The 22,262-nt window shown below is 38.9% G+C and overlaps 1 protein-coding gene across 1 annotated transcript; it reads right to left on the reverse strand.

The window, feature by feature from the left end:
* Positions 1-5,023: 5,023 nt before the first annotated feature.
* On the reverse strand, positions 5,024-10,034 carry LOC103779127 (regulating synaptic membrane exocytosis protein 2-like). The gene is made up of 5 exons (XM_008946746.1): positions 9,799-10,034; positions 8,535-8,647; positions 7,678-7,779; positions 6,611-6,750; positions 5,024-6,166 (listed from the first exon to the last, which is right to left on the reverse strand). Exons 1-5 carry the CDS (start codon positions 10,032-10,034, stop codon positions 5,948-5,950), a joined length of 810 nt encoding a protein of 269 aa, XP_008944994.1. The 3' UTR covers positions 5,024-5,947.
* Between the last annotated feature and the right edge of the window lie 12,228 nt (positions 10,035-22,262).

Genomic DNA, 22,262 nt, shown 5'->3' on the forward strand with positions numbered 1-22,262 from the left:
CTAATGGCTCAATGGTTGGAACTGATGGTCTTGTACGTCCCTCTTGTAATGGGGGCTCCAGAACTGGATGCAGTACTCCAGGTGGGGTCTCACCAGAGCAGAGTAGAGGGGGAGAATCACCTCCCTCGACCTGCTGGCCACACTTCTCTTGATGCAGCCCAGGATCTGGTTGGCTTTCTGGGCTGCAAGTGCACCCTGTTGGCTCATGTTGAGCTTCTCATCCACCAGCACCCCCAAGTCCCTCTCCTCAGGGCTGCTCTCCAGCCAGTCCCTGCCCAGCCTGTATTGGTGCCTGGGATTGCCTCGACCCAGATGCAGGACCTTGCACTTGGCCTTGTTGAACCTCCTGAGGTTGGCTTGTGCCCACCCCTCCAGCCTGTCCAGGTCCCTCTGGATGGCCTCCCTTCCCTCCAGCGTGTCAGCCACACCACACAGCTTGGTGTTGGTGGCAAACTTGCTGAGGGTGCACTCGGTGCCACTGTCCATGTCCCCGACAGAGATGTTAAACAGGACTGGTCCCAGCACTGATCCCTGAGGGACTCCACTCGTCACTGGCCTCCACTGGGACATGGAGCCATTGACAGTCTCTCTTTGGGTGCGGCCATCAATATATTTTTGGTTTTATTGGTTTCTATGGTTTAATTAGTATGGCTGCTTACCTTTCTCCCTGGAGCTGGGGTGAGGAGTGACCTGACAGGGCAGTGTGTCAGATCTGGGAAATTAATTCCCAGCCATTTCCTCTCTCATCAGTCCTCAGCTGCCTGCTGCACTCAGACCTGATAATTATACTGCCAGTTCAGATTGGACTTACTAATGAAGGACCATGGAGTCTTTGTTCTTATTTGTGGCTGCTGAGGTTGGGTCCACTTTTCCTAAACTCAGCTGCTGTGAAGTTAGACATTAACCCAAACCAGTCATTGCTTTCTGCCTTTGTGGTCAATGAGGAGAGAGGGAAAGAATCTGATCTCCCCACAGAAAGACTCATCCCATCCTGAACAAGATATCTAAAATGGGCAGGTAAACCAATAATTCCAGAAGTTAATTTATCTTTGGTATTACTAGCATATAGCTTTTTTTTTTTTTTTTTTTTTTTTTTTCGGTTAAATTTCCTCCCTTTTCTCTGCCCTATTTTTGTCAGCTAAATCTAGCTCCCTTTAATCTGACCTAAATGTAGGTCATTCTTGCCTGGGAAACTGTGCATCTTCTTTCTCACATAGCTTCTTGGTCAAGGTAAAGACTTACTGTAAAAATTTACCAAGGAAGGGACAGAAAGGGTAGCAACAGTTGGAAGGTTGTTATGAGGCCTACAGCTCTGGTGTCTGCTCTTTGCATCTTGGGTGACAGGGAAGTGAGAATTGCACAGAGATGTGAGCTAAAGAAGCAAATATGAACTGCTCTAGACTCACCCACAGCATCACCCAGCTTTGTGAGAGAGCTGTGAAATCTAATACTTTGTTAACTTCTGTCATATTAAAGCACTGGTGTTTAACATTCTACATAAAACCACTTATAATTACTTTAATCAGTTGTGAGTAGCTATTCGATAGTAGTGGAAGGCTACAAGAATTCAGTGGTGTGCTGGTTAGCAAGCACTGACTCCACGCTCACTCTCATCATGGCAAGAGCATCTTACTAAGCCTTGAAGATCTGCAGTAAAGGCAGCCCCATAATTAGTGTGACATAATATTTTATGGCATTTGTTACTGGCACAAACACTTCCCAGAGTAACAGCATGAATCAATCATCTGAGCCAATATTCAGTAGAGCTAAACTAGAGTAGAGCTGCAACTGCAAAGATTAAAATGATCTACAGTTTTGTTTTGTTTGAAATTAATTTGATGTGGGCAAGATGGTGCTAGTGAAAGGAAACAGCAAGCAAAGGACCCTTCAGAAAAGTAGTATGTTGTGGCATGTTTTGGCCTGCACAGCTGTATCAATGGACGTTCTCAGGTGTTTGTGGAGCATAATTGTGTTTACTTCTAAAGAGTGCCAAAGGCAGATGAGCTGTGGTGTGTTTAGATGTGGGAGACGGTAGGTTTGCTGCCTTGCTGCTCACCCCACCGCAGGGCTGGAGGTGGTGTGCTCTGACCCAGGTACCTGCCTGCGCTGTCACCCTTGCAACAGCAATATCAACATTGGCAAAGGAGAAGAGAGATGTTAGTGGTTTGACACTCCAGAAATTTAGGCCAGTTCCTCCAACACCTCACTTTTAAAGTTCAGTCCTTCCTCGCACTTCTCACAAGCGCTTTGCCCAAAATACACTTGCTTGCTCTCTTGGTGGTTTTATCTCATGACAGTACTGCAGTGTGTTTCTTTCGCCTCGTATCTGGAGTCAAATACACACATTTTGCTGTTCAGCCAGCCAGCCAGCCTCTCAAGTCTGCAGTAAATTTCTAAGGCATTGGTATCCAACTTTGTGGCGGTGCTCATGTTTTGGCAGTCACCACTGTCAGTACTGGTGCTGTCTCTGAGCATTCAGGTAGAGAGACACTTCCACCGTCCCCATCCTCTTCCCCTACTCCCTCACATAGCTGTTGAGTTGTTGGACCACTGCCTGCTCCCTGCTGCAGAAGCTGCATGAGCTCCAGCAACCACCACCACCAACTGCCTATTCTGTTCTCATTTGTGCCCTGCTCATAAAAAAAAACTCAGCTACTATTAGGTGGTATCTGGGGATAGGGTGGTAGCTTACGAATTTATTCCTTTTACACTCCAACCTCTTTAATATTATAATCCAGCAGTTAAAAATCTGAGGCTACAGCCTTCCAGGTGAATTAAGTGTTAGCAGGAACCGTACCTGGGCAGGGAACACCACTGGCATTGCTCTGGGGAGGCCATTCTGACACACCTGGGAACAGGACAGGAGTTTGATCCACAACCATCCCCAAGAGCCACCTTGAGTGTGGGCACCATGCTTCAAAAGATGGAAGGCTGACCAGATGGCACAGCCGCTCGGCGCCAGCTGGTGCTAGAACTTCACCTTCCCAGCACGTTTAGCGTGCTGGATGTATTTGTGTTAGAGCAAGTCCTCACAACCAGAGATGGCAGCTTCAAGCCACCTCCAGCCCTGGAGCTGTAGGCCTGTCCGTGGTATCTTAAAAATGGCACTCCACTCACACCACCATTTGCTTGTTCTTCAGCTATGTGTGCCATCTGCCACAAACTCCACTGAAGGATGCTGCTGGCTATCTCGGAGAAAAGCAACAAAGCACTGCACGCTAGTTCTGTAAAGAAAATGTTTTATTTAAAGTGTTAAATACCATCACCAGAATGAGTTTGATTTACATTAGTTGGTGTTCATTACAGGCCTAATCTGCCCTTTTTTTTTTTACCCCTACCTGTAATTCCTTTTAACTTGTTAAAACGTACTATGTACAAGACAGCAGTGATCACTGGAATAGTGCTATTTACATGACTAAACCATAAGTAGAGCTGCAGACATGTGAAAATAAAAAAAATACATTAAATTTTTAAAATAAATACTGCATAATGACAAGTATATACAAACCTTCCATGCGTCATGTCCTTGACTTTAAAATTTGAAATAATTTATATAAGACTATGCATACAAGAATGTGTGAGCACATCTCACAGTATCAGGAAAATAGTTATGTATTTTTGTTTAATATCCTAGGGGATATTTAGACTGCATGTTAGTAGTATTCATTTGCTGCTGGTAGACAGGTGTCTAAATTATTTCAATAAATACAATTTTACCAGTCTGCTCATTATCTTAACAATAATCCATTATATAAACTCTGAAGACAAGACACAATCTTGATTTATATGATATTGCACAAAGTAAAAGGCATTTTAAGTGATACTGTTATTACTTTTGCCCTCTTACAAGGCATGTATGATTTCTTAATGGGAAACTTCAATAGATTTTAAAATAAAATCAGAATAATTCTGTCTGGCCTTAAAGGTAAATGTAATGTGTATTTCAAAAATTATTGCAAGGTTTCAATATTAAACCTTAAATAGGTATTAAAGGCATACAAAGACCCAGAAAAAAAGGATTTTTTTTTTTTTTTTTTTATTAAATGTTAGCCAGTTACATTCCCTTTAAATCACATCATTTAATGAGAAGCTTGAACTCGCAGCACCACCCAATGGTAGTTACTGTCTGCTACAAAACCCAGATTTTTGAAGATCCATTGACGGAAGGGAGGATTCTGGGAATGGTGTCATAGCTGTTGGGATGGTACTGATAAGCTTTCTTTAAGGCTATTTTATGACCCGAGAAATGATATTTTCCAGACTGATATTACCTAATCATGTCTTTCGCAACACAAATGTATTTTATGAAAATTGAACTTTACAGCAGAACTGTATGAACTAGTAACCTTGGTTGCCTTTGTAATCTCAAAAATGTAGCAATTAACTCAGTTTAGTGAAAATAAAAGTGTTGAAATTCATTTTCTAAAAATCGACCAAGTACTCAATTTTTCTTCTGTCCAAAAACTTTCAAGAAATAATAGTTTAACCTTTGAATGAAAGATGCTGGTGCTGAAAACAAATTTATTGAAGACATATTACAATGGCCACATGATTCCAGTATTTTGCTGTAGAATTCAATTTGAAGGTGAGAAAAAATGAAAATAAGTTACCATGCACTGTACAATAAATTGCAAAAAGTTCAAATATCTTCTTTATCAAATACATGCTGAATTACATTGATGTACTCCCAAGCCATGTTGCAAAATCCTTTTCAACATGCTTGAAAAAAAGTAAGTTCTTAAACAATATTTTTCTCAAATAATTCAGAAATGCAGAACAATCTGCAACCCTGAACCAAATATGGGGCATAAGAGAGTAATAAGTCAAAAGGTAGCCTTTTTAGAATATGATGGTCATTCTGGGAGGTAGAGGGGGGAAAAAGAGCAAAAGGAAGAAGGGAGACTGGCAGGAGAGATAGAGAAAGGAGGAGGTAAAAGAAGTGTACAATTTGCACTTTATGTTGAACTTTACAAGGCTTGTACCTTTTACATTTAAATAAATTTAATATATTACATTTATTTCTTGTCACATAAACAGAATTTTAAATGTTTGATAGAAATTATTTCTTTTATATATGTCTGCAAAAATACAGACCATGACTGGTTTCAAGAATGATAAACGTGGTGTGTCTTTGTATCACCCTGTTGCATTCTCTTCCCTTTAAAACCATGCACTAGTGAAATTTATTTTTAAAAATAATATAAATTGTTGAAAATGGCTGATTTATTCTTTTTTTTTTTTTTGCAAGTTGCAGCCCCAAGAAAATAATTTAAGTGTTCAGCTAAATCTGTGTCCATGCAAAAAAAGTTTCTTTAACTTCATACAGTACAGTATATCCACAGTACTTTATTTTTCAGAGAGTCCATCATATCTGGGGTTTCACTGTATCCATAGCTGGAGGTATGAAGCCTGACACTTTAAGTCTTGGATCTTTTCAGTATGAAGAGTTTTCGGATCTAAAGCAACCGTTTCAAACAATAGTTGACTTTTCCAGCATCTTTACATCCTTTTCTTCCAGTGCCTGCTAATCCGCTGACTTGTAACATGGCTTCATGGGAGGGTAACTCCATTTCGGTGGCATAACCAAGCTTTAGGAGGGAGGGCAGATAAAGAAAGAAACGGGAGCAACAAAACAGATATGCCATTGAAAAGGACTTTTGTTGCATGAAACAGATTGATTCTTTTAGCTTAGTCCATGGCTTCAGATTGGACCAAAACTGAGTGTCCCTGAACTCCAAACCTATCAGTTCTTCATGACTTCAGTCCTTCACCTGAGGGCCTTCCATAGGGCACAATGTGTGCAACTTCCTTGAGAACACAGGATCGCGTTGCAGCCCTAGAACCAGGCTCAGAAGACACAACATTAAGCATGCAGTGTTACCAGGGTTTGCGACCTGTAATTTTTTTTTTTGTAACGCTGGTTGCTATGACAACAGTTTCACAGCTGCTATGAGCGAGCATACGAAGGTCCTGTTGAACTTTCAAGAGATGATTGGGAAGCTCTTCTAGTGAGAGGAGCTAAAGTTGGGTCTACTAGGGAAGAAGGAGGGAAAAGTTTGAACCACCCAATCACCATGTTGGACAGGTCCAGTTCATCTAAAAGTATCTGTGCCACTCCCATAAAGGATTTGTGATCCATACGTCCATAATCTCCCCAAACAATTATCTGTTAGCAAAGGAAACACAAGCAGATAGAAAAATGTCAGGAAAAAAATGTGAGCTTCAATTTGATTCCTCAGATGTCCCTGCTTATTTAATTATCGTAAGGACTGAAATGTATTACTGCTAACATAGTTTAGTTCTGTGTATACTAATGATGATGCAGTGACAAAAATGACCGTGGCAGTAACAGAGCAGTTACCCACAATACTAAAGAAACCCCAGTGAGAGACAGAGACCATACACAGAGTAGAAGCAAAATACTCTGCAACTAACTTTTGTTCATCACTTCCTACTTTTACCAACAGTTATTATTAAGTGTCGATCTCCTCAACATGTACTTGAAATACCAAAACTTGCCAAATAAAGCAGGAAAGGAAGTTTGAAATTCATTCAGTAAAAACAGTGCAGGTGACGTTTACAGATTCAGGAGAATATTGATGCAAATTACCTGTAAAACTTTTCCTTGGGGACTTTCTTCAAATGATAGAAGTTGTTGATAAAGTGGTTCCAGTGTTTTTCTTGCTACCTTTGTTTTCTTTTTGGCTATGCAGACTCCATTTTCTAATAGATACACCTTTACGTATGGTGCTTAGAAGAAAGAAAATAAAGAACAATAAGTAAAGAAGTACAGAGTTTTTGCTCAACTGATGAACTGTTCTGTCACCATATGATAAAATCTGGCTTTTACTGATAAATAACTTACATAAATCAATCTCCACAAGCAATATTGGCATTTATTCACATGCAAAGATTCCACGCATTTTGGTTATTTTTATCCCAGGCATAATTTTTTCTTTATTTCTTCTTATTTGTCTCTTATGCCACAAAACAATTCAGATTTTGACTTGGAAAAAATCAGATAGTGCTATATATAGTACCTCTATGCTGTACAGTATGCAAAATAGGCCTGTTAACTAAATGAATGACTTGAACTGACTTTGGTGAGATTTGGATCAATGCTCCAAATTGTTAATAATTAAAAACTAACTACAAGGTGAAAACCAGTGAAGAAAAGACTCTGACACAATTTCTATTTTGACAGAGAGCTTGCTAAAAATATCATTATATTGTCCTTTTCACGTGGTGTTATAGGACATCAGGTTATAACATAAGGAGTAAGTATCAAATACTGGTCTACTTTTCGAGCAGGTATCTGTTCCACACCTCTTGCTGATTCCCTTTTCATCCCTAAGATTCCTATATCACATCTTCAACATACACACCTTCCTTTCTACCCCATAACCAAGGATGCATTTGCTATTATTAAAATACTTTAGTTTCTTCTGGTAGCCCAGACACCAGGTTGAATTTTTTTTTCTGCTCCTGAAGTAGGATTGATTTTTTTGTGTACCATTTCAATATTTTATTCATTTCAGCGTACAATACTGTAAGTTACTGATAGGTGAATTTGCTAAAAGTATACTTAAATTGAACAGTAAAGCCTCAGAAGTTGGAGGTTTGTTTGATCTTTTTTGGTAGAATTCTATTCTTGTTGCTAAGATTTTTCTTCCTTACCTGGCAGTGTCTTTGAACCTGGTTTTACAACAAGGCCACGGGCTCGGATTATTTCTACTTCCAGTTGTCCTTTCTTGTCCATCATTCCCACCTGGATATCTCCTAGATGACAAAAAGAAATCCTGGCACTGTAATTCAGAAATGCCTAAATAAATTAAAAGCTATGGGAATTTCTAGGATGAATATATGGTGATTTGTATTGTCTGCATTCCACCAGTAAGCATGATCTAGTAATTAATGGTACTAAATAATATAATACTTACCTTCTTCACCTCTATCCGTTTTAGTACTAAAAACAATTAAAAAACTCTGCAATAACATCTTGCCTCCCATTTTCCACAACCCTATCACTTCAAATTATTTTTTTTTCTGTTTTAAGAATTTCAGATTAAAAACACAACAAGGGAATTAGTACAAAGCAGCTTTGTAAAACTCCTTGAAATCTCTTCACCGTGCCTCTAATTTAAGACATGGTATGAAAAGATAACTTATGCATATTAAAAAGCCCATAAGTATAATAATAAAAAATACTTTGTACCTAAATTCACATTTTTATTCAATACTAACCAAGTGGTTCAGAGAAAGAACTGGTCTCATTAGCCACATTTTAAGGACAGAAAATTGAAGAAGAAGAAATAAAAGACTGAAATTTTCAAAGCACCTTTTTACTTCTGAGTGTGTTAATGAACATCCACAATTATGTTCAACTTTGGCTGAGGCTACAGTTTTAGTCTTAACTGCGTTGTTGAAAAACACATAGGAAATCCGTACTTAAAGACTGAGAATCTAGATAACGCCTATGTTTTAATTACCAGACCCAGCAGATTATATCATATCTATAGGACATAAATGCTTACCCATTGATGGTGTTGCCAAAGTCTGTCGTCCTACAAGCTGGGCAGGACCAAGTCCATCCAGGAAATCACTGAACTGGCTGTCTGCAGCCAACCTCACACCAGGGAAAATCAAACTAAAAAATAGTATTGGAAAAACAAACAAAACAACAAAATAATTACACAGGAATTTGGCCTTTTTTGTTTTCTAGATGCTTTGTATTTAGCATTTTTGCTTTTTTGGTTCACACTGACAGGATTACAAAACAATTACTGTACTTCTCAAAACTTTGCAGTGTTCAACAAGCATCAGTTTGGCCTCCAGCACAGAAACAAACAGGTGAAGGAAGCACTAAACTTCAATATAATTTCCACAGGAATATTTTTCCATCATGCTCTCTTTTACAAATATATTGAAGACAACTTTTAACTACTGTAATATTCATATGAGATCAGTTCATTAAGATACTACTACATGCCTTTTCCAGTAACATAGTCAAATGTATGCTATAATATGACTACTAGTCATTATTTTTAAAATCACTTTTTAAAATCAGCATTCATTAGAAACATTTTGTTAAAAATGCCTTTGAAAATGACATCTATTCAGTAATGGAACTGAAATTAATTGTGGCAAATGACCAAAGTAATTTAAAATTCAAATACTTGTCATAAATTTTCTATAAGCCATTACAAGGCAACATGAACTAATGAGATTTGTAATGACCAGCTATGAATAAATGTCCATCTCAAGTGCATTAACTTGCGTGCATAAGATATATTGTCCAGTATATATGTATTGACGAGTGCTGCGAATACCACTAATAAATCATGAAAAGCATGATGCATGACAGTCCATACTTCTGCCCAGATCATTTATTCAGGATTAATTAGCAGAATCTTTGAAAAACTCTTGAGCACAGTGAACAACACCTGGCCTTACTCTGGAAATGCTTTGCTCTGTAAAGCACAGACATAGGTGAGTAGGTTTCAGAAAAAAATCTGTCCTTTCCCATGTTTTACCCAGCACACTGCATGTGCTCCCCCCCTGCCACATCACATATTGGTGCTCTGACCCACCAGGTGCCCTTCTTGTGGCACAGCAGGAAATCAACACTGGGAAACTCTTTCAGTCACAGGGGAAAACTTAGGCTTGGTCCATCAAGGACACTAGCTTGTGAAAGGGAATTCTGATGAACAGGACCTACAGTGCTCGCTCACCACACTTTTGTCTAACTACTGGTTTCCTGGAGAACGTCAGGTAACCGCAGTTACAACTGCTGCTTACTTTCCCTCAGAGCTGTAGCTGTTCATGCTCCCATCCGTTGACTCCCGGCTGGCCTGACGGGTCATCCAGTTCCTCATCTCCACGGCCAGCCCTGTCTCAGTGCTCCTTTGGACAGTGCTCCGCAGCTTCTTGCCCCCTGCTTCTGTGAAGACAAAAGAGAAGCCCACATCATGTTGCGCTGTCTCAGCCAGGTTGTCCTGCAGGGCACGGCTGCAGGCAGCACACCACCACTCCATGTGGCAGAAACACGTGAAGCCAGAAATGTACTTGTACCAAGACTTCCATTTAAAAATTACCATTTTTTAAAACAGTAGACCAGCAGCATCAGAAATCTCTTTTGCAGGACCATAGTTCTGTCACCTCCTGCTTTCCAAGGGCAGACAACATACGCACAATGTAAGTCTGCCCATGGAGAAAACCAGACTTAGACTACCCATAATTTAGTGTGGTTAAAAAATGCTTTCTCTGGATGAACACATCCCTCTCAGGAATTCAATTAAAACGCTACCATTATCTCAAAACCTGTACTGAGGAATGTTCTAATTCAGATGAATTAATTGATCTAAAAGCATTTGGTCATTATCTACTAAATCAAATTACATATACCCATTAGAGAGGATAGTAAACAACAAATCAAGAACCCTTCCCATTCCTTCCTCTCTATTCATGCTCTTCTCATGTCATTATCTTCTTTAACATCGCATCTAAAAAACAGAGTATTGACTTTTATGCACAACAGGAAAATTTATTACCACCTCCAAGAGTAACAATTTTTGTATCCGCTTGCATAGTTTAATTTTAGATGTAAATACAGCAGAGTTACAGATAGTTGGTTATCAGGTACAGGAAAAAAAAATTCAAAACTTAATACAGTAGTACAGGAATGTAAGAATTTTGACCAAGACCTCAGCTGGAAGATATACTGAAAGAACCACCAAAAAAAACCCACAAAAACCCAATGAACAAATAAAAAAGAAAATAAATAAATTAGTAGGAATGAAGTTTCAATCTTTCTTTCATGAATAAGACAGTCACTCTATGTAATTTTTGACTTTAAATGCTGTTCCCTGCAATGTGACAAGGAATTCTGCATCCCAGTGTCTTTTATCTGTTCATACCTACCCTGACTTCAGTACAGTGATGTGATACACTGATAATATTATAAAAGAGCAATAATTCTAAATGTACATGACACCAAATATCAGAATTCTTAATACAATGAGGGTAGAGTAATATCCAATATCCTAGGATATCTAAGGACTCGCCCTTTTCTGCAGTTTGTAACCTCTGCTACTCTTTACACACCCTCTGGCTCATCATGTACCAGAGATCGATTGTGGGATCAGTGAAGGTCTAGGAATTTGAGAAAGGAAATTTAAATTTAAATTAGAGCAAGGGAGAAGACTGTCCCGCACTAAGCACTTTCATACCCAAGGACAATGTGTGAGCACAGAGGCTAGCTGAGAGTAAGAGGACCTGCACCCTCAGAGAGGGAAAAGGAGAGGGACATCCATTTCAATCCCCACACTGTGTCATTCTGTGACAGAGGCTGTAGCATGGGTTGAAGTCTCCCAGGCCCTCCAGACAGGAGGGATATTTGGCCAGGTAAAGAACAATTTAGTGAATTTAGGGAATTTTAGTGAAGTGAGAAACACTATGAATCCAGACACCCAGAACACCTTGAAACCCACCGGCCTCTGCCAAGGAAGATAAATAACTGCAATACTTAGGAGTAGTGAGACACTTACATAGCGGCATCATGACTGTTTTGCAGCAAATTGCTTCTTAGAAACCTTCTATGCATTCCTTCAGAACATAACTTTTAATCAGTAAACAAAAATAACAGAAGTAATAATTTTTCTCTAGAACTTCAGCTTCCCATATGAATTTAGTACCCAACAGAATGAAGTAATTTTTTTACTACATCAAAAAAATTTACTACTTCTGAAAATGCCCATCGATATCTGGTCCAATAAATACAAATAAAAAAGACAGAAGGCTAACATGACATTTGAAAAATGAAGGGCAGAAGTCAACAATGTAATTTCTATTGGGTTGTACTGTTCCAAGTGTCTTCTGGCTTTATTATTTATATTAAACTAATGAAACCTGGCAGTTGACTTCCAACACTGGTCAGGAGTTGCACTAAAATTCCGAACCGCGTATCAAAGAAATATTCCCACAGAACTGCATGGAAAAAACTGTGCTATAGTTTTGTAGAAAAGGTGCACTGTGTCATAGTCCCATGTGAAAGGCACGCAACTCCTGAAGTCCCACACTATTTTCATTCAATTGTTGCTACAGGATATCACTCTTCCATTGTAAGAGCCCTTTCAATTAGCAAGCCTTCATTTTCGCTCATCTTTGCTGAGTGGTGGTCATTTTCAGTTCACTGTTACAAACACGAATTCTCTCACACAAATTTAACACTACATCTTGCATGATTCTGCAGTTGCTTCACATTATACCTTTCAAGGATTTGGGGGTTTGGGATAAATATGTCTTTGAATATGTGATAGATGAAAGAGTATATAGCAATAAGGATATTATATTATTAAGAAGGTAGATTTTTTCTGAATTAGAATTATAGGTCTGTATGCCTTCACTCCAGCAGAACATTTACAGAAAAAAAAAAAAAAAAAAAAAAGCCAATGCATCCATTGCATATCAATTTACTGAAAAATCAAGGCAGGACTAGTGCAATCGCCATTCAAGTTTTCAGAGAGGCACATGTGTAGCTGTTCTAGGCATACCTCTGAATTTTACTTTTAAGCAGTTTTACTTTCCTGTGTTCGTTTGAACTGAATTAAGTGCTCTGGTTCACTGAAGGCAGGTCAATAGGCAAGAAGATAAAACTTTGATACACCTCAAAAGGTAGACATGCATAGTATATCCAGCTTCTGTGTATGTGCGGGTGGTAAACAGTAATTATTCTGATCTTAACACTGAATTTAAGGAGGGCTGAAATGAGGCTGTGAAGAAGCTTTTTTTCAGCTTGCAACAGAAAGAGGCAGAGCTCTCTGATGGTCTCAAAAGAGAAAGATTTGACCTTTCTGAAATAAGGCTCCTAATCATGATGTTGATGCTTCTTGAGACAAAACCTGAAGACTTTTGACAGTAAAATGGCCATTTGGAGTAGAAGTACAGAAGAAGACCCAGAGATCCTAGGCATGATTCCTTAGCCACTGCTTTAGAGATTCTTTTAGACTAAGCTTGGCTAAACTAATATGAAACAATACACATGAAAAATACCTACACTTGATTGCCCACACTGGGGAGTGCAATGGTCCCTGGAAAAATATAATAACTAAAAAATAATACCACAATTCCTCAAACAACTTTAAAGCAAAGACAGTATTTACATAATCCACAATTTGTGTTTCATAAATTCAGCATTAAAATAGGTAAATTTTCAAGTAGCAACAAAAATGCCAAGCAGTTACTCAAAGAAATAGCCTTTGATACCATACTTCCAGGTGGCACCTGGTAGAAGAACTGGTTGAAGGTCTTCCCAATCCAGAAAATCCAAACTAGTTGCCCTCATTCCTGCCTGGAAATTAAAACATCCCCTGTTGTGCTAATTCAGCTACTTGTGTGGCTGTATTCTGCAGGGGACCCATATGTCTTCAAGTTGTTCTTTTTCTTTTAAAACAGATTATTTAAAACAAAATATTTGTGAAAAAAAACATGCAGTTGAATGAACCCAACTGAGGTGATGCTAATCTCTAGCTAAATTAATAACTTGGGAATGCATCTGACACTAACACAAAAGTAAACAGGTAACTAGTGCCACTCTAAAAGTGGGAGTTGATTTTATAATCAAAAAGTATATAGACATAAACACCCACCTGACGCACACTGTTTTTAACCATACCAGATGGAAGAATGCAAAAACAAGAGAGTTTTGCAGTGTACTTTGTTGCTAAATATGTTGCTGACCACCTATACTGAAAATCATTTTACTAACAATTTACTAAACACTACTGAAGAACATTGAAAATGTTCTCCAAATTAGTATAATCTCATTGCCCTAGAAAGAAGAAATTTCTCTCGAGTCCAAATCACAAAATATGGAATATATTATCTGAAAAACACTAGTTCAGATTCTTGCAGCCATGTTGCAAGGAGTGGAATAAATTGCCAGAAATAATTGCTGTGGCATTTATGAAAGCACATTCATTCTTACAATTAATCACACCGGTAATTTAACTAATATGGTTACTGCAAATAGACTCCATGGGCCACAGTTTATTAATTACACATGGAATTATTTGTTTCCACAACTTGGAGCGCAAATCACTTGCAAATTATGGGTGCAAAATTCCTGATATGATTTTCACTATCTAATGAGGACAAGTCAAAAACTGCAGTGAATGCAACAGATCACCTACAGTGATCTGGGATCCAGCCAGATGAAATCTGCCTCTGGTGGGGAGAGTGAGAGCTCTCAGCTTGCTCTCAGCAAGGGCTTCCAACAACTGCTCACCTCCAGGCACAGAGCCCCGAGAGGACACCGCTGGCACAGGCAGAGGCAGGCTGGCTGTGCCAGTCCCCAGGTGCTGTGGTCTCCTGCTAGGCTGTGTACCGAGTACAGAGCAGCTGTGGCTTCAGAAAGTGACCATTTTTTCAAGAGTAAAGCTGTTGATGTAACTAGAAATCTGCTCTGGGGGTGTTAAGAACAGGTGAAATAAAATAACCTGAGACAACCCAAGAAAATGTAACCCTACCCAAGAAAAGGGGGATAGGGTAGGCCTCAAATTCCCTTGCACCACACAATTCTGGTCCGGGAACAGCGCACGTTTTGGCTGCATTGAACCAGGTTTTAGCTCTTGTGAAGTACTGCTGAAAACTACAGTGGAGGTGTTTCTTCCCTTTTGTCACCCACAGACCCCAAGCAGCTGCTACAGATTAGGATCTACTAATTTAAGCAGGCTTTGGGAAACTCAGATTCCACTGCCACTTCAGTTTGAGAAGTTCTGAACCTATCTCACCAACTCTCTGATGCCAGTGCAAAACCACCAGCTTCTGAAGTGTCTTTTTACAGTCTTTCTGAAGAAGTTTTTTTTCACAGCACCTGCCTTAAACATTGATGAATCCCAAAGAGCATTTGCAGGGCCAGAGAGAAACTGTAGCCACAGGTTCTCCCTTACTTTGCACTTGCAAGGAAGAAGAGATGTGTTCTAGCTCCTGCTCCCGTGAATATCTAAATGTAAACCACTGAAAAAAATACAGTTTGGATGGAAGTGGCCTGCCCTGATAGCCCAAAAGCCGAGCTGCCTTCAGTAGGGAAGCTCTTCAGTATGGAACAGCCAGATTTAGGAAGTCTGAGAGTGCCTGGACTGACAGCCTCAGTTTGTCCTATGCATCTTTTAAATTTCTTTGGAGGCCTCATTTATTTTTTTTTTTTTTATTTTCAGTCAAGGAATACTTCTCTCTTGTCCTCTGCTTTTGTGTTTCCTCCTCTCTCTTTCCTCTGGCCATACTGGAAGTATGCTAATTAAGATTAAGGTTGATTAAGGCAGCACCTAAGAGAAAATGAAAGAACTGAATGAAATGAACTGCAAATGAACTGTTGCTTCAGCTTCTGGTCAAAGGCTGGTATAGAAGTTTCAGGTCCCATTACTGAAGAATTCCTATATACAGGACGCAAGAGGCAGCCAGCATGACTCCCAGTTGTTCCTGGGATATAAAGCTTTGGCCAGACGGCAGCATCCTTCATCTGCACTTCATTTCCCTGTCAGGGCAAGGCTGGTTGTACGTCCAATCTGACAAAGACCCTGCAGCTTGCTGTGGCTGTACGATGTGAAGTCAGTTCACCACATGCTGCTTCCACGCAATGCTGTGGTTTAAGGCAAGCACCTGCTCCTTATTCTCTCCCACTTTTTAACGTGTTTAAAGTATTCTGCCACTTTAATTTCACTGCTGTGCTGATTTAGATTCTTCAGTCCTAACTGACCTTTTGGTAAATTCTTAAGAACATCAGACAGTAGAAATTGATTCTGCCTGTGTGGGGCACCCATTGACTTAAGCTCTTCAAGACTTGTGTTCCCAAAAGTTTTGGAAACGTTTACAAGTCCGAAGCGTTAACAAAGAGCTGTTTTTCTACATACATGGTAATTACATAGTGCTCCTAAAATTCCATTATCTCCTATATTATTATTATTCAAAATCACTAGTGAAACCACTACCTGTAAAAATGACAAATCTCTGACAGCTTAGAGCTTGTTTTCGATACCTGTGCTATGTAGTGCTCCCTGGAAATCCCAACTAAGCACATACAGAACCACAGCACCAAGGTTTCCTGATTGGCTACTCCCGTGACAATAAATTTACCCGGTAACAGAAACCCAACGGACTGTAAGGGCGAGAGGTGATAGTACTGATGTGATTTCCACTTCTCTTTTGGTTACTTGACTCTGCCTATGCAACAACAGGCTATGCAGGTCTGTTTGGATCCTTTGATTTACAGATGTTCATTACAGATCTTGATTATAATACACACAAAATATTTGTTATATTCTTAGTCATCTATTTGCCCAAGAGAGATCAGAACATCTCCATTATATTTATGCTATTTTTTTTTTTTTCAAATGTATGACTGCAGGGCCAGGAAGGAACGTTTTCTTCAGATCTGTGCAACATCTATTTCCAAACCAGCTACTACAGGGAGGTTTACTGAGGTAGTAAACTACCCCTTGACTAGCCAGTCCAACTGGAGACCCACAAAGGTTTGAATATAACTTGGAAAAATACTGTTGTTATCAAATATGGGATCATTAAAAAAAAATGTACTTCTGATGCAATATAAGACCCAAACTAAGTTTTCTAAGTGTGGTCAGAGGATGCACCTGCCAAAACCTTCATACAATTGCTGTAAAACTGATCACAGAAATATGTTAATGAAGAAGCATGTGGCTTTGCAGCCGACAGCTGTATGTCCCACGTGCCAAGAGATCTGAATGAACAGTTTTTCAGGAACCCTCATTTAGACCAGTTACAATCTCCACACAGACAGATGTTCTTATCATTCAAATATAATACGTTTGACTTGGTGCATATTTTTTGCATGTCAGGACAGAATGGCAGCATTTTATATCCACTTTGTACACCCTGTACAACAATCTACATGACTACAAAAAGTACAAATCAGTGGGAAATCAGTCTCATTCCCAAGCTATTAAAATTCTGAAAAAATAGAGCAAGCAATCTTGTGGAATTACATTCTAATTTTATATACTATTTACATAAGGAATCACTAAATAGGTGCACATCTTCACCATAAGAAATCTTTAAACCTAGTCTTCAATTTTGCCAATGACAAAGGATGACCATCTTAAAGAAAACAGGAAACCACTACTGCAGTTTTTACTGCTAATGTTTTATGTTTATATGCACACTAAATTTTCTGGATGTACAGCATTCTTCTGCACTTATGATGGCTGGACTTGATGATCTTAGAGGTCTTTTCCAACTTTAATTATACTATGATTAATAACAACTATTCCACATAGTGTCAAGAGTACATTAAAGCTTCTTAACCAGATGAAGAGTATATATAGTGAGGAGCACAGAACTCCTTTTCTATTCCTGTATTCTGTGAACTGAGAGATGCTTTCTAAATGATGACAATTACCCCATTCTTTAACCCAACCTTGATTATCTTTAATATAGCTAAGACCATTACATGCTATCAGATGGATCTATACAGCATTTTTGAATGATATAGAAATTGTGTTGAAATAACTCAATGCCCTCTATTAGGGCTTAAAGAGATAGATGGTGGCACATAGTTGGATGGCTACTGAGATTGCACAAATTAGAGTTCTTCCTTCTAGCTTTTTCCAAGATGAGTAAATACATCATGCAAACATCATTAAATAACCATACTTCTCCAAAGTCTGAGCAAATTTCACACTGTAATGACCCATTTTCAAATTATTGTTGTTATAAACGTTACCTCTCCAATTGTAACAATGGCAACACAGTGTGCTGCTGCTCTGACTATACTGTTGACCTTGCCATTGAAAAATGACAATTACAGCATGTAGATATAACTGAGACAGGGTTTTTTTTTCAGGTTTACGTAGGTACCAGTAGAGATGAAACCTGTCACTCACTGTAGCTGCACTGCTGTTGTTATAGCCATACCTGAGCTATTTAGGAACATGCCACAGAGTAACTAGCAGCTCAGAGGAGAAATATAACAAATGTTAAGACAAATACAGCTTTAAAACACTGTTAGGCATTTCTATCATATAGTCAGGTTGAAATATGTTGTACTTTGAATGTCAATCTTTCTGCAGACTCTTCTACTTTTCTGTTGATTTTCCTGATGTTTCGCAGAACACGTGTCTCGTTTTTCCCAGTGTTTTGTTTGTCACTTTGCCAGCAACAGTACAGTTTTTCCATGCTTCTTTAAAATGTCTTATCCATCTTGGCACTTACATCTACTTCATCAGCATAGAACCTGAGTGTAATTGGTAAAAAAACTTGGGGCTGGAAAGAGAAATGCAAATTGCTGGAAATTATTTCTGTACTGCCTCCACCCTGGAGTGAGCCCAAGGAGATGCAGAAGTGAGAGAGACCAAGCTCATCACACTGATGGAAGGGCTGACTCAGCTCAGGCCCTGAGCAGCACCTTAGCAGCAAACACAACAAATTACCAACCATAAATTTAAATGTCATCCAGATTCTATATGGAATTATTATTACTCCATATTTAGAGTGATTTTTATCCCCTAAGAGCCACCCCACTGTTGCATGAAATGTGCAGCAGACAACCTCTGGCATGTCAGCATCAATCAAGTCAAGGTCTTTGAAGCTTTATCTTTCACAGTGGATACCCTGCTACAGGACAGTATAGCCTTCTTTCATACTCCACCTTGGCTCTGCCTGTGAACACTCCATGTAAACAAGGTCATCTTTACCTCAAAGGCCAAAAAGTAGGCCAGTTCCCCCAAGAAGATGTAGTTATTCTCACTTTCTTCATTGCCTGATACTCCTACTATTACTTTATTCTTTTTAAGAGGATAATTTTAAAGCATAACTACTTCATGTGCAGGATTCTCTTTACTTTAATAATTACTGTGTTAATGAACTCGCTGTTACTACTTCCCCCATTTTCTATTTCTGGTTAAATTATTGTCTGCTTGTTATTGTCTGCTGGGACCTCCAGAGGGACAGCATCCTCTGGGGTCCCAACCACAGGAACAGAATCCAGGAACTGCTGAATTTTATTCCAGCTCTACCAACGAGCAATGATTAATCCATAAGAAATGCCACTGAAACCAGTAACAGTGCTCAGCTGAGCAGTCCAGCATACATTTAATAAATCCTGATCATTCACTCACTAGCATCATTGGCAACACTCATCCTGATATCCGTGTGGGATCAAACAACTGCTTGAGCAAGTTTCCCAGATAGTTATCAGCCAGGTGACAGGAGCATATAATGTGCTTCTATGAACTCCTGCAGCAAGACTCAAGATACCTCTTTTGGTAGAAATCAATATACAAAATTGTAATTTATCTTCTCCTCAGCTAACATAACTAATTCTTGCTATTTTTGGCATGATTGTCTTGGACTGAAGAATATTCTGTATCTTTATTTTTTTTTTTTCTTTAATTGCCTTTTGTTTTTCTAACATACTGGGAGACCAAGATGCCTTCCAGTTCTTTCTGAATTCTTTTATGTCTTAAATTATCATGCATTATCTTTTGAATTGTCTTTAGCACCTGCAAAGCATTTGACTTTCCCCTTGAATCTCATAGCTTTACTACCACCCAAAACCTTTGTCAAAAGAAGACATTAAATTGAAATATGCCCTTTTGGAGAGCATAGTTCCACACACAGACCTTGCCACAACTAGCATTTCTACAGCTGCACTCCTGGTAACCTTCTATTTAACAGCTTGTATCAATACCTGAGCGTAAACGCAAATCAGAAGTGAATATAAATAAAGTATACAAAGGAAACTCTAGCACAAATTTATTACAGAAAACAATACACACAGTGTAATTTGAGGAAGCACTAAATTAACAGTCCCAGTCATAAAACAGACGTAAGCTTTCCAGTGACCATATGCAGTCCTGAGCCCCTCTCAGTGCTTTGTTGGATTGCTGTAATTATTCTCTGGTAAACCTTCTTGTACATAAGAATTCACTTGCTCTAGCACATATTCCAGTTGTCCACAGAAAACTTCAGTAAACTCAAATCTGCTACTTTATGTGCATGAAATTTTGACTACACAGTCATCTAAAAGGATGTCGCACACATTTACTTTGGAAATTTAATGGTCTTTTGAATTTAATTACAAAATTTTCTTTAATTTCAACACAGCCAGGATTTCAGACAAAACATGGGGCTTGGGATGCTTCAAGAGCCTTCAGACAGTACTGATTTACCCTCTGTCCCCACAGCTCTTCAACAATATCCACAGAATCTGTTCCAAGCATGATTTGATGCCAATTCTCACTATGAATGCTGTAATGCTGTATACTTGATCACCAAAAAAATAAAAATAAGGCAAAAATACACCCCTTAATAACCTTGATACTTTGATAACATGCATCACTTGCTCTACAACCACACGATGTCAGTTCTGTGTGCACATACACACATGCCAGAAACAAACTGATGATGAAAAAAAGATTTTTCAGTATCTTTTACTGGACACAGCTAAGAATAACAAGCTCCTTTAAATGTAATGAATGTGAATAAACTTGAAGGACTCATCTAACTGATTAGCAAGTACAAAATGCAAGCGTGAACAGCAGTTCCCTGTGCTGCAAACCTGGCCGACCATGGCAAGTTCAGGCCTATTCACGGCAAGTTCATGGCTACCCACTGGAAAACTGCAGCCTTTCCACAGCCTGCTTCTTCAGCACATTACAGCTTGGATATTAAGGCTTAAGAAGGCTTCTTCTTTAATCAACTGTCACTCAAATGGATCTTTCCAATCACTGTGTTCAAAAATAGTTTCTAAAATTATTCTTTGTAACACATTGTTACTTATCTTTGTTACTTCTGAACTTGATAGTACTCATATTCTTTCATACCCAAAGATGTAGCTATGGACCAGTGTATTCATTTCAGCAGCTAATGAACAAAAGTCTTCAAGAGAGTATCATAAATAAACACCTCACAGGCATACTTGTATTACAAATGTGATCGAGTGGAAAATGCAAAAGCACCCATGTAGCCTCTCCATCATACACAGAAATAACTACATCTTGAAGACAGATAACCTACAAAGTGGGTTTACCATCTGTCTTTCCAGAATAAACTGTAGAAGAACATTCAGTACATGAACTTGGGAATACAGGTACCATACCCACTTAAGGACACTGGTAGTACATAAATTCAATTGCACAGAAGCGCACAAAAGCACACAGAAGACACCAAATTCCAATTAAGAGTGCAGAGGTGACTTGCTATCAAAAAAATCCATCTCATTTTTTTCTTTCTAATTTCAGTGGGAGCACTTGGGAAAAGAGTTCAGCTGTCATGTCTGTCACTACCTCTGTAACCTGGTTTGTCTGAAATCTCAAGTAGCAGAAATGTAGCTCTATAAAAACTGCAGAGCAATTATGGCTCTTGCTTTTCCATTGGAATGACACGAAATGTGTTTTCAAGTGTAGCCTATGACAAAATAGAACCACCCAACCTAAATTAGCACATTTAAAAAAAAATAAGTATACATTCTCTTAACAGTTCTGTTTGAACAACCTGCTAGCACAAATTAGATAAAGCATTACAATTACCCTTAAATTAAAAGATATTCCTCTACTGAGTTCCATATATTTCATAGTTCTTTGAGCCAGTGATAGGTTTTAAACATACACAGATCTCAACTGAGGATAAATTGTTTCCTAGAGAAGGAAGGAAAACAGACCAGAACAAAACAAGTCAATCCTCTATTTTCAACAGGATTAATCCAATCACTACAAATAATAGAACTGAAAATATAATCATTCTGGCATGATAGAAAAAACATCTTTAAAGAATACCTAAGCATGTTCAGCATAATTTATGATATTTTCAGTGGTTTATAAATGTTTGTTTGCAGCCATAGTGTTTAGTAGCATGTCAGAAGATTAAAAACATCCTCTGAAGCCTACCCCGCAGTCTACTGGTAAACTTTTGCAGTTCACTTAATTGTTCAAGGCAGGGAGCAGATGAGAGTACTGAAGGACAGCACATTTCACCCCAGGGAACAGCTCCCTCTTTTCTATGGAAAGGGGCAATCTGGCCAGCCTCAGAGCAGGGTCCAGAGGTAAGGCAAGGGACCACACACCTTGGCATTCCCATGAGAAAAGGAAAGATGCTCTGGAGAACAGACTTCAGGGGCTGTTGCACATGAAAAGACAAATCAAGATCTGTGAAGACTATGGACAAACATTTGCTGATGAACTCTCAGCCTGAGATGTGGAAGGTGCTGCATGCATATATATAGTGATATTTTA

This window comes from Merops nubicus, unplaced genomic scaffold (genome assembly GCF_000691845.1).
Source record: "Merops nubicus isolate BGI_N331 unplaced genomic scaffold, ASM69184v1 scaffold51248, whole genome shotgun sequence".
Lineage (NCBI taxonomy): Eukaryota > Metazoa > Chordata > Aves > Coraciiformes > Meropidae > Merops > Merops nubicus.